The 12,776-nt window shown below is 46.5% G+C and overlaps 1 protein-coding gene across 15 annotated transcripts in view; it reads right to left on the bottom strand.

Annotated features, from left to right (window-relative positions):
• Nucleotides 1-391: 391 nt before the first annotated feature.
• AKAP13 (A-kinase anchoring protein 13) overlaps nt 392-12,776 on the bottom strand; it is a 207,328-nt gene continuing 194,943 nt past the window's right edge. For 9 of the 15 annotated variants that reach the window (XM_058846593.1, XM_058846592.1, XM_058846601.1 and 6 more), the window contains 7 exons: nt 12,227-12,295; nt 11,264-11,334; nt 10,715-10,759; nt 9,512-9,562; nt 8,719-9,168; nt 6,699-7,011; nt 392-5,899 (listed from right to left, as the gene is read on the bottom strand). In XM_058846593.1, the coding sequence (XP_058702576.1) occupies nt 5,850-5,899; nt 6,699-7,011; nt 8,719-9,168; nt 9,512-9,562; nt 10,715-10,759; nt 11,264-11,334; nt 12,227-12,295 (1,049 nt within the window). In that variant the 3' untranslated portion in view covers nt 392-5,849. The remainder of the gene's footprint in view (nt 5,900-6,698; nt 7,012-8,718; nt 9,169-9,511; nt 9,563-10,714; nt 10,760-11,263; nt 11,335-12,226; nt 12,296-12,776) is intronic. The other 6 variants (XM_058846598.1, XM_058846603.1, XM_058846608.1 and 3 more) reach the window with 3 other exon arrangements.

Raw genomic sequence — 12,776 nt, 5'->3', positions numbered from 1 at the left:
TCAGACACCGAGCTGTGTTAGGGGCTGACAGGAACTCTGTGCCATCAGCCAGCACATGCAGCCCCCAGACTCCCATTATTCTCATCACAGGGCTGAAGAGTCAGAGAGAACAGCTGGGACACTTCCCCATCTTGTACAAGGATTAAAAGCCCTGTAGGGCCAGGGGGGAGAAAAACCCAAGGACTATCACATGGACATCTGTCCTTCAGTAAAATGCCAATCTTGTAAGTGGAGGAAAATAGAGTCCAGTGGGTTCAAACAGGAATGGAACTGATAAAGGCAATGCAAACATTTGATTACAGGTTGAGGTTAGGGCTCCTCATTCAGCCTTGGTGCAAAAAAAGTCATCAGCAAAAATACCAAAGGTGTGGGAATAAATCAGGCAGAAAACTCAGACTTAAAATCAAATTTATTTAGAGGAAGAATGACTTTACAAGAGGTTGATACTGATAACTAAAAAGGAAGATAAATAAAAGCTTGTTACAAAACCTAATGGTTTCTGGCAAGTTACAGAAAAACTGAAGAATTTTACAGTCAATAACCTGCTCACTTTTTACATAATTACAAATTAACATACAGCAATTAGGTTTTACCCTCTTCTTTAAAAATCTTTTTTTCCCAACTTTTTTTCTTTATGGGTTCAACATGAAAATGCAAAGCTTTTTTTTTTCCTTTTTTTTTTTTTTAATAAGAAACAAACCAAAAGCAGAGGTATATCAGGTTATTATAATACACCTCAATGTTCTGAGAATTACTCAAGTGCATTCCATATTAGTACAAAATAAACACCAGGCTAAACTTTAACCATAGGCGAACTAAACCGGACATAGATTTTTATTTCATTTTTTTTTTGAGTCGGTGTTTAATATTGATAAAGAAAATAGTAAGATTACCTTAGAGCATGGAAAGGATGGATACCTACAGACAGCTTAAATACATACAAAGCTCGTAGCTGTATGCAAAGCAGTGAATGTTATCCTGTTCCCCCCTCCCCCCAAGCAATGGAAGCTGAATTATACTTGTGCAAAGCATCAGTGTCAGTGAAATGCATGTGGAAGGAAAGGGCACAGAGCCCTGGAAATGCAGGTGTGAAGGGAGCTGGTGTTACACTTCTCATGTCTGAAGAGCACAAGGTATAGGAGATTTGGCCAGTTCAGTTCGCCTATATTTAAAAATTAGCTTTATCACCAATGAAGAATGGTGGATTGCTGCCTCTTCTGAGAAATGAAGCAAGAGTTATGAGCAGCAGGGGAGGTTTTTTATTTAAAAGAGTGCCCTAAATCATGGTAAGTTCCCAAACCTGGCCAGCAGGCAAAATAATTTCCAGAGTTCTGGTTAACAAGGAATGTTTTGTGGGATTTTAGTAGATACTCTCCTGTGTCCCCTGCCCAGTCCTCCCTTGTTCCATGCCAAAGATATCCTAGACAGCTTCCTTGGGATTTGGCACCTGAAGAACCTCTTCTGACTAGGTGGCACATGGAAGGACTGGAACTGGGTGTTACAGCAACAGCTGTGAGATATCCTAGGGACTCGAGGAAGGTGCAGTGGTGATCAGACTCTGGATGCAAATCCACACAAGCTGATGGCATTACTGTGCTGCCAACACACCTCCAGCAGGAAGAGTCCACCCTCAGTGGGGATGACAGCTCCTGTCCCAGGGAGGGCACCTGGAGATGTCCCAGTGGCCTGGCAGTAAATACCTTGGTGCATGGAAAGGGCCTGATTTATTTGGATGCATCCCCTCACATCTCCTTCACTCTGAGTTTCTCCAGGGAAAAGGAGATGGAGGGAAAACCACAGGCAGGGCTGCTTCCCTAGCTGCTGTGAGGAAGGTGATGGTGAAGCTGACATGGGCTCTCCTGGGGGATGTACCTGAGCCAACAGAAGCCAGTTCTCTTCTCCTGCCACTTAACCTATCTGCAGTGGGACTGTAGTCAGGTTTGCACCCACTTTGGTCTAAGAACAATACAAAAAGCTTGACCCTTCCTCCCCTCTCAGGGAAAAGCCAAACCAAACCAGGAGCACACCTACTTGAAGCTCTGATTTTGCTGGGAAGTGCAGGAAGCAATGGCAAAACTGATTGTCTCCAAATAACCATAATTAAAAGGGGCAAGACCAGTTCCATTTAAAGTGCTTTATGACACCAAACTGACATCAAGTTACATGTTGAGATGATCACTTAATTTAAAAGAATCTAACGCCAAGTCCACAAAACCCCATCGAGTCTCCCACCCTTTGCTACAGCTACTCTGCTGCTGGGTATTCTGACACCTCCAGCTAATACTGGCCACTTCTGTACTTGTCTGAGCCCACACTCTCACTTTCCCTGGACACTGAAATCCCTCCTGCTGGGCAGTGGCAAAGACCAGGCCAAGAAAATCAAATGTGATTTCTGCCCTCCATGAAGCACCAGCACAAACAGCTCTGAGAGTCCTCACAGGATTCTCTTCCCCAGCAACATGGGCTTCAAACAGATGTTTTTGAACCTGCTCTGAGTCCCAGGAGCCCAATGCAAACAGGCTGGTTTGGGTGCTCCAAATGGGATCAAGGGACTGGCTCTTGGAACTAGCAACAGGCTGGGCTGAAGAAATAACATGCTTTCAACAAGGATGGATGCCAGGCATGGAACTGGAGCAAATGCAATTTTAAGGCCAGGAAGAGGAAAGGCTTTGGTGCTGTCAAGCTGGGACCGTACTCTAGCAGACAACGCTAGACAAGCTTTAGAGATCAGAGCAGGAATCTGACTCTAGGAACCCATGCCAAGCCTTTCCAAAGAAAACCTGAGATGGGAAAAATAAAAGGCTAAAGAGATAAAAACAAGCCCTTACCTTCCTAAAGGTGAAAGAAGGAGGAAGCAGTGTGGGAGGAAAGGCTTCATTCCAAAAAAGTGAATCATACAGTAACAGACATCCTCCAGGGACAAATGTCTGTCCACCAGAATTTAAGACACAAACAGTTTTGATACACAGGATCTCTGGTCAGTGTATTTCTGACTCATACCTGTGGTTTCTGTCAAGAAACCACAGGGACCCTGGGAGATGACTTAGCCAACAGCATTTGCACTTCAGGCACTGAATGCTCTTTTTTATTTGCACAGGTCATGAGAGATGGTGAAGCCAGGCAGACTCAATCCTGCTGCCCTGGGTCACACATTTGCCTTTTGGTGCCCTTCTCAGAGCCAGGGGATGTTGCTATGGTGTGAATATAGCATGTGCTGGGACTGGGGAAAAGACAGTGGGATAAATTGAAAAGTTCATAGTGGCAAAGGCTGTTCCAGACTGAGGGGAGCTCAGATGTACCAGTGCCCTGATTCTGTTCACACAACAGTAAATGAGCCAAACACTGCTTTGGTTTCCAAAAATTTCAGCTTGGCACATTTGTGTTTGCAGATGCATAAACAGCAGGGCAGAAGTTACTTGCTGAAGTTGGTGGTTTTCTTATGACAAAGGTAACACCACACCACCAGCACATGCCTCCTTCAGCTCCCCTCGTGTCCAGGAGAGCAGCTGTACCCTCCATCACTGCTGGGCACTCCATGCTTTGCTTTCTCCTTTGCCTCCAAAAGGAATGAGAAAACCTAACCAAAATGTTTAAATAAGGACACTAATTTACAGGAGGAGCCTTGTCTGAAGTCACTGTGTCTTTTTCCAGACTTTTTTTGGCCTGAAGATGCTCTGCCTTGAAGAAAGCTCTCAGCTGAAATTGTGTGACTTAGGGCATGAAATGAGCTGCAAAGCAGCACTGCTCAACCCCATGGTTTGTAGGAAACAGGGAGATGAGAACATTTGGTTTACCAATCTTTTGGTAAGAAAACAAAACAAATAAACAAAAAAAATGAAGGGGGGAAGAGAAAAAAACCTCAAACTATTCCCCCAACAAAAGCAAAAGTAAAAAGAAATAAAAAAATAAAACTAAGTAAACATTTTTTAAAAAATTCTTTCAGATAAAATGAAAGATAAATATTTTTGCAAGCCCTGCTTGCAATTAAGAACAAGCACCAAATAATATTAAAAAGAAACCAAAAATAAATCTCAACCCTTTTTCCTTTCTTTTTTTTTTCTCTTTTTCTTCTGACTTTTAATAGTGTAGAGAGCTTCCAAAGCAAGCAGGGTTCCTGCACCAAGACAGCCCAGCCTAAGCATCCACCTCACCATCAATGCTGCTGATATTCATCAGCACTAACTCTGAAAACTGCTGTGTGTCACCAACTCATGACAGGCCTGAGAGCAAACTGAAATCAAACAATAGTACAAGAAGAGAAATTATTTGTTATTTCAAAGAAAAAAACTGGTAGGAAAGGAAATGCACCTGACAGCTTCAAACTCTCAAGCAAAACTTTGATCTATTTTGAAGTTGATAACCATTTACAAATCCACTCGGGTAATTCTCCTGACAGGGTTTGGAAGAAAGGTGATTTTTGAGAAAAGCCTCTCTTTGCAGTTCTCCTCCCCCAATGAACACATCCCTGTATTCCACAACTTTACAGACACCCCACAGCTGGCACAGCAAGAGCTGCCCTTGGACCTTCCTGTTCTGCACAGAGCCCATGGGGACACGCCACACTGAACTCCAGACCTGGCCCACAGCGGGTTTTTGTCCACCAGAACCTTCTTCTCCCCAGAAATGGTTCCTGAGTGCCCGGTATTGCACAGCCACAGGGACAGGAGCCATCTCCTCGGAGCCTGCCCCGCAATGTCTCACTGACCTGCTCGGACACTGCTGCTCTCACTCTGCCTCAGAAACGATCAGGGCAGGTGAGAAAATCCAGAGAAACAGAAGCCCAATGGGAGCACAAAAAGCAGGCTAAGAAAACTCAAAGAACATAACAAAGATCCCTAAAAGCAGATTTTTCAGCCACCCCCCCAGTCAGTCATTAGGCTTGTTATGTCAAATGGAGAGCTCTATTCCAGCAAAAACATAATCTTTACTTTGGGGATGGGAGGGAGTGAGCTGGAGCTCAAAGAGATTGTTTAAAAAAAGTGTTGATTACTGTTGTTTCCATTTGAACAGTTTGTTCTGGCTCCATGGGACTGCCTTACCAGCCTACCAAAATTCTCTTTTCGGTGCCATATTAAATATACCCAGTAATGTTCTGCTTGACTGTGGAAAAAGTTTGACGTTTGATTCCTCTGGCCCACAGAACTAGTTCAGATTTATTTTAAATTTTAATTTTTATCCTCTGAGTTGTTGCTTCTTAATGCTGTTACTGCTTCCTGGTGTAAGGTACCCTTCTGAAACCAAACAGCCCCTATCCCATGAGCACAGAAGGGGTGTGCAGGTCACTGTGTCACAGTCAGAGCAGTAAGGGCAAGATATTAAATATCTACACACTCCCAGAAAGTCCTCAGGTATCACCGATGCCCAGGGGTGGACCTCAGCTGTAGGGACTGTAAGCATATCCCAGTGGATACATAGATACATATATGTATATATACAGCGTATCAATATATGCCAGTGTGCACCATTTGTAGAGTCCTAATCTTTGCTAAATGCTTGGTTTTGGTTCTTTTCCCCAGAAAAGGGGAATTGGAAGGCACAGACCCCTTAAGGCTATGTTCTCTCATCCTTTAGCAGTAAGAAGAGACAGACAGCATTTATCCCAATCCATTTGACACCAGGTTTGCACAGGGAGAGGGTCCTGTGTGCTGTGCAGGCACAGCCTCTGCAGGGAGAATTCACCTAAAACCACAGGAGAGAGGCCCTTATCCACCACTTAGCAGACTTCAGAACATGTTTTATTTAAAACCTCCAGATGCTTGTCCAGAGCAGGCACCAGCCACGTGCTGTGTCACAGGCAGGGAGGTGTCCACGGTGCCAATGCCACGAGTGACCACTGGAACAGTCCATGCTCAGCAGAAGATCTCCTCACCCTCTGCAGGTGCTTCTGACGAGTGAGAATCTGTAGCACCAAAAAACATCATGTGGGAATCACTATGGGAACACAGGAACACAGCAGGCAGAGCGGGGCTCCGTGTGCACAGAAACCCCACTGTCTGCCAAATCCACTGGGCCCCTTAAAAGATGTTCAGTTCCCTGATGAGCTACCATGAAATTACATCTTGTATTGGGTGAGATTTCCTGTGCACAAGCTGGAAAACATCAGTGAGCTAGCATGAATGAAACCGGTCATCCGAGGGCATGTGATCAAATTTCATGTGGGTCAGAGGTTTGAGGTGCAGCTCTGAGTCCTAAGGGGATGCAAAACTACCAGACAAGAAAAACCCTGTATGTTTTTGTTTCAGATCAAGAGACAAAACAGACCAGCTTGAGGGGAAGGGAGAGGCCACCAGAAGGCTTGTGGGTATCACTTCCAAACTGTCACAGAGCTAAAGCAGACATCAATGCCTCAGGAGCTGCAACAGCAGCTCCTTCTGAAAGCACTGACACTGAAGCAGAACATTTTCCTCCTTGAAGCAGAGAATCCAGCCCATGGAGACTGCTCAGGATGGGATGGGAAGAAACAATGAGAAGAATGTGTGTCCCTCTGACAACCCTGAGGGCTGCAGAACAGGCAGAAAACCCCACGCAAGGTCACTTCAATCTGGGAAGTCCGCTCAGCACAGCTTCTTTTTCCCCATCCCTGTGTCACCATCCTCATTTAAAGCCAGATTTTGTGGCTTCCACAAGTTTGCTGCCTGAAGGAAAACAGCCATCTTACCAACCCTGAAAAAACACCTGTGAGCTCCCCTCACACTCACCAGACTGTTGGGAGCGATGTCCCCTGCTCTTTTTCTTCTTTTCCTTCTTCTCCTTTGGTTTGGCTAAACTGAAGAGGCGAGTAGGCATCTGGGTCTGTTCCTCAGCTGCCTTGTTAGTCTGGTTTGTTGTGCTAAGCAAATGGAAAGTGCTTTTCTCTTTGTGTGTCCTTGAAAGACTGTTCCTTTTGGGGGAGACAGACAGTTCTGCATCAAAGTGCCCTTGTTTAGGAAGGGAAGGGTTTTTCTGCATGGAGGATTCATCTATGCTGGACTGGGAGGAGACTCTTGCAAGTTTCTCATGTAGATTTGATACCTAGAAAGGAAAAGTGTTTCATGAAAGAGGCTAGCAGAGAACATGGATAGAAAAGGCACGTCCCAGACCACTCACAGAGGTTGTTCTTGTGAACATCCAGCCCCTTCACCTGGTAAAACGTAGTCCCCATCCAGGCAAAGTGAAGAGAGAAAAGCCCTCTCTGTTCAAGATGAAAAAACGAGGCACACAAAGAGTAACACTCCACTATCTTTTGCTCCTACATGTACTCTGCTATGTATCAACAAGCCAAGGGCAAATATTCTCTAAGATCTCAATAGCAAGACTCACCCTGCATCGTTTGCACACACAGATGGTGGCAGGAGGCCAAGGAGCAGCGTGCCTCTCTGAGAAGGGAACGCCAGCACATGGCACAGGAGCACCATGTGTCAAAGGAAGCCTTCCCAAGCAAAAGATGAAAGCAAAAGCAGTTTTTCTGATTTTTTTTTTTTCCTAACGGCTGTCTCAGGATGTAATTGAGCTTGCACATTCAAAGGGAAGATCAAAACAAGGCCCAACAAAGCTTGACTGAACACACTATTAATAGCTCTGCAATGTCAGTCAGATACCTGCCTTGAGAAGGTGCTTCCTTCTCCTAAATCTCTTAGGCCTTGCAGGCATTTTACCTCTCAGCCTCTCCCATGTCCCTTGTCTACAAGTGCATGGAGCTGGAACAGCTTCACTGGCTGCTTGGAAAACTTCTGGCTTGATCAGGAGCCAGGTGGGAGGGAGCAAGACCTCCTTTGGCGATTAGCTTTTCAGAGCTCACTGCTCAGCTCCACAATTAGGCCGTTCAGGCATCCAAAATCATTCCCATTATGCAATCCAACATTTATAACCTAACTCTGCTACAGCTCTAAGCAAATTAGTCAGAATTAGTGAGTTACAAACAAACAAATGATCAACAGGCTTAATGATTAAATTCAGTCCATGCTTTGCCAATGGTGCTTGCTCTCCTCAGACTGCTGCACAGTTATAAAGGAACAAACCACAGCTTGCTGAAAAATGCCCAAACCGGGATCTGTGTGTGGGTTTTTCTTTGTAGTTGTGAGCAGTCAGATACCAAAAGCCTCTTCCAGCAGAGCTGGGGACCTTTGCTCACTGAGCCACAATTGGACTGCAGGTGTTCATCTTTTCAGGACAGGGGCAATGCCATCTCTTTGCTGGATATTGAGAATGCTTTTGGAGATGGATGTGAGCATGTCAACAGCCTTGCCCTGCAGTTATCAGCCTCACAAGTGGTTTTTGTGACAGCTGGAGGCTGCAGGTTACCCACAACACTCAGGCTGTCCCCTCTGCCTGGCCACTCCCCAGAGCTCAGCCCTCAGGTAAAGGCCAACATCAGGCAGTGTCAACCCCTGGGACTGCCTGGGACATCTTCCCTGGGAGCCTGCCACCTCCTCTCTGCCATCCCCAACACACACACAGGGAAGGGGGCAGAGCTCAGGCTGCCCTGCACTGGCCAGGCACCCCCAAGACACCATGAAGCACCAATGGCAGTGCCTCAGCAGCTCCAGAGGTGCAAAAAGTGCAGCACTGTGCATCCTATGCAAGGGAAGAGCCAGTTTTAAATGCCAGTCCTCACATGTCTGGGGCTGGGCTGGCACCAGCTGTGTGCCCTCTGAGGGGCACGCAGTTCACCCAGGAGCTGGCTGGGAGCTCCCTGCAGGGATCAGCCTCCCTAGGAGCCTGGCTGCTGGCATCATTTACCTGGTTGTGGTCAGGCTCCTGCCGCATTTGAGCGAATCGCTCCACGTCCTGCTTCAGCTGCACCTTCTCCCTCTCCAGCTGCTTCTGTGCCATGCGGAGCCTCTCCAGGTCGAGCTGGTAGGCCGCCTTCTTCACCTGCAGCTCCTCCCGCTCCCGCTCCAGCTCCTGCCTCAGCCTCTGCACCTGCTCCTCGCGCTGGGCCAGCTCGGCCTCGTGCTCTGCCAGTTCCTTCTCCCGCACTTCCCACTCCTTCTCCCTCCTCTGCCTTTCCTCCTGGTGCTGTGTCTGCTGCTTCTTCAGGTTGGCAAACTCCTGGCGCTGCTTCTCCAGGCTGCGCTGCTTCTCCTGCTCTGCCAGCGAGGTGTGCCGGCATGAGCTTCGGCTGGGAGCCTTCTCGCTCCGAGACTGCTTCTGGCTCTCCACGTAGGTGTCCTGCTGCAGCACCACGCCCTGGGAGAGAGGAGGCAGAGATCACTGCAGCATCCTCTGTGGGGAAAGGTCCATCCCCGAAAATCTCGGAGTGCTGTACTGAACCCCTTCTTCTCCCGCCAAACTTGGAGCCCAGCACTGCTGCCTGGTTACCAGAGCATACCAGCAAAGCACCTCCCCCAGCAGCTTCCCAAGTTCAGGCCAGCACTGGTTCCCTCAGGCAGCAGCTCATTCCAGCCTGCGAGCTGGCCCTGGGGTGTCCAGCCATGCAGGGTTGTGACATGAGAAGGGGAGACAAGGGGCAAAGCACAACTGGCAGCCCAGGCAAGCAGTGTGTGGGAGCAGGATGAACAGCTAAGCCTACCTGCAAAGCACTGAGCAGCTTATGGAGGCTGGTAATGGTTTGGAGGACCTGCTGTGAGAAAACAGAAGTGTTGCTGTTAGATCTCACTGGGTGCTGTGGATAGCACCCTCTCTTGCTCTGTGTCCCACCAGTGGGTCTGACAAGCTGCACAGCCATCCCTCTGCACCCTGCTTTTCCTCACTCTTCCCTTGCAATGACTGCATCAATCCCCAGTACACCAATACATCCCTTGAATATCTCCCAGAAGCGCCTGGCGTCACCTTCCTCCCTTCCCTAGCTGTCATTGCAGCAGGGGAAGGAACATCTCCAGAGGCACCACCCAGCACAGAGCTTGTGGGAAGTCCTGGGTTGTCTCTGCTAACCATTTCCCACAGCATCAGCCTGCTCAAGAACAAGCTGAGTAACCGAGATGAAGCCTAGAAGTTCACTTAGAAATTTCAAGAAAAAAAATGCAAGGGGCGAAAGAAAAAAAGCAATCTTTAAATAGATGTGGACTATTTGTACCCTTCCCCCTCAGCTGACCCACACAAAACCCATTGCCACAAGGCAGAAAAGCTGCACTACAGCAGGCACACAAGTGCAGCAGGTGTGTTCTTGGAGGCTTTCTGAAAATACAGAAATCCAAACACCTCATGCATCAATACAGAGCAAGCTACTTTGGAGTGATGCCCTATCCCTAAATTTAGCCTAGCTAAAAATTTCTCTGAACCTCTCATATCCTACAATTAATTTCAAGAAGAAAAAAGAGCACTTCAGTACTTGCAGTAGTGGAGTGATAGCCAGTATTAAGAGAACTGCTTCTCATTTTGTCATTAATGCTAATTGGGAGTTATGAATGTGTATCAAAGGGAGAATAGAAATCTAATTGCCCCAATTCACTGCACCTGCAACATAAAATTAAACTCTCTCTGTCTGCAGATGCACAATAAATACAGCCCTGTGCATCCTGGTGGTAATTAACCCTTGCTGCTTATAATCAGCACATATCATCTTGCTGGCAAGCAGATGACAATCAGTGAATTCCCTGTCTAAACATCCAAGGTTAAACAAATAAATGACACAGTAGGTTCAACTTAATGTATTTAAAAGTCTAGATGTGTTTCAGCAAATTAAATGTGTTCTCTTCTACATTATCACCTATTGAGACAAATTCTCTAGCCACTTAAATGAAGGGAACAGCTGAGCAATGGAATCAATTCTTACCTCGTTATTCCTTTTCAGCATGAACATCAAATTAGCATTTCCACCCTATGACAAGATCACAAATTTAATATGAGGACAATGAAAAATCATAGCAAATGTCTTCTGAAGCTGAACTAATGACACATCCATTAAATACTCCCCTCCACCCTCCATTTTGGGAGAACTCATGCATGTTTTTAGGCCACTTAGAATCATATAGAACGAAATGTTAATTAGGTGTTATTTTGCAGTTATGTGATGGATTGATCCCCAGAAAGAAAAGGTTCAAGGTTGTAGCTGACCTTATAATCTCAGTAACAATGCAAAATTAAACACATGCTTTGGCTGACCTGCAGACAGATGGTAGCTAACCTGTGCCACCAAGGAGTATAACTGATTTGCAGTGGTTTTCAGGTCAATGGCTTTGGGTGCATATTTCATGTTTTATTTTATTTTTAACTCATTAGGATGTAGCTAATCGTCAAAAAATTTTCAGGCATTTTTCAAGGCTAGAGCTGTCACTCTTGGAATCTGAACCCAGTGGTGGCAGACACACAAACCAAGCTGTACCTTCTTTAAAATGCTGTCTGACTCTGTTCTCCGAAGGTCCTGAGCATCATCTCCTTCATCTTTCGCTCCACCTAAAGGAAGAAGCCAGCATTGACATTGGTTTCATTTTAAGGCAGAGATGAACTTGCTAAAGTCTGAGAAATTTAATACAGGAAACTCACATGTTTCACAAAAGAGGACACAGAGCTCTTGACATTTTAACTAAATGAATTTGAGCCCTAAATATACGGAACACGTCAGCACTACCAGAAAAAGTGGATGTGAATTTAGATTAGGGTTGACTTTGGTTTCAGAGAACGTGCTGATAAATTCAGCACACTGCTATTAACTGGTGCTCTGTCTAGCCCCTGCAGAATACTACTACCACAGAATACTTGCTGAGAAGACATGAGGCAGCATAAGAGCAGATGGAGGATGATAACAGAATCATATCAGGGTATATTATTGCAGGTATAGTTTCAATGCCTCTCTTGTGCAAGTTAATTTACATCTGGGTCAGATACTGCTGTGCAACACCCTGTGTAATTCTATGCTAACAATTTATCATTAACCTTAGCTATCAGATACCTGGATCTTCAAAGGGACACTGGCCTTCTCTTTCTAACTTCCCCCTGGACAGCTCATATCAGTGCTCCTGAACAGGACTCAGCTGACCTGTGGGGACAGGAGGGCTCTGACCCTCCCCTGTGCTGCCCTTTCTGCTCAAAAGGAGTCACACAGACCTTCCATCCCCTAGCTCCTGACAAAACTCTCGTACTCCCATTGCCAGCTGAGATGCAGCCCATAGGGAAAACCCACACCTGCAGTGGCAACCTTCCTTCTGCCACTCTTAAATAACTTTACATAAACCTGAATCTGCAGCTGTGTGAAGGACAACACACCTGGTGTAAAGGCCCTCTCCTCCCCCCACCCCTGAGACTGGCCCTGCTACGAGAGGCTGACCCTCAAGTCCTCCTAACAGACCTGCTCTCCTGCGCCACGTCCTGGGACCTTCCACCTCTCTGCAGGAGGAAACTCCTCCCTTCTGCTTTGCTGGAGGGGAGAATGAAGGGGAGTCATGTTATAAGCCTGGCCCGAGGTTTCACAGGTTGTGATCAGAAGAACTGCAGAGAATGCCAGGTTTCATACCTCCTGGGCAGAACAAACAGGCCCTACATTCTTTTCCCAAAATCTCCCAAGACCCTACAACTACTGAATTAGAATCAGAGAGTATTTCTACAGAAAACTTAGATCTGGGCAACAGCCTGAGGTTGTCCCATTCATCATTGCAACAGAGAGAGACACAACCCTCAACAAACCCCTCCAGTGTCAGTGTATTTGTCATCATGATGACGAGGGCTGTGGAGGGCTTTGCAGCTCTCCAGTAGAGCTGGGAAACCCTCCACATAGTTCTCATGTCTGACTGTCTGGAGCTAACACTGCTCCTTTAATGCAGGAGGTCAGACGAGGTCCAACGATCCCAGTGCTGAGACAGACACTAGCACAGCAAAACTGGTTGTATTGGGAGTGTGAG

Source organism: Poecile atricapillus, chromosome 11 (assembly GCF_030490865.1).
Source record: "Poecile atricapillus isolate bPoeAtr1 chromosome 11, bPoeAtr1.hap1, whole genome shotgun sequence".
Classification (NCBI taxonomy): Eukaryota; Metazoa; Chordata; class Aves; order Passeriformes; family Paridae; genus Poecile; species Poecile atricapillus.
Note: the sequence above shows the minus strand (reverse complement) of the source record. Positions and strands in the feature narration are given on the sequence as shown.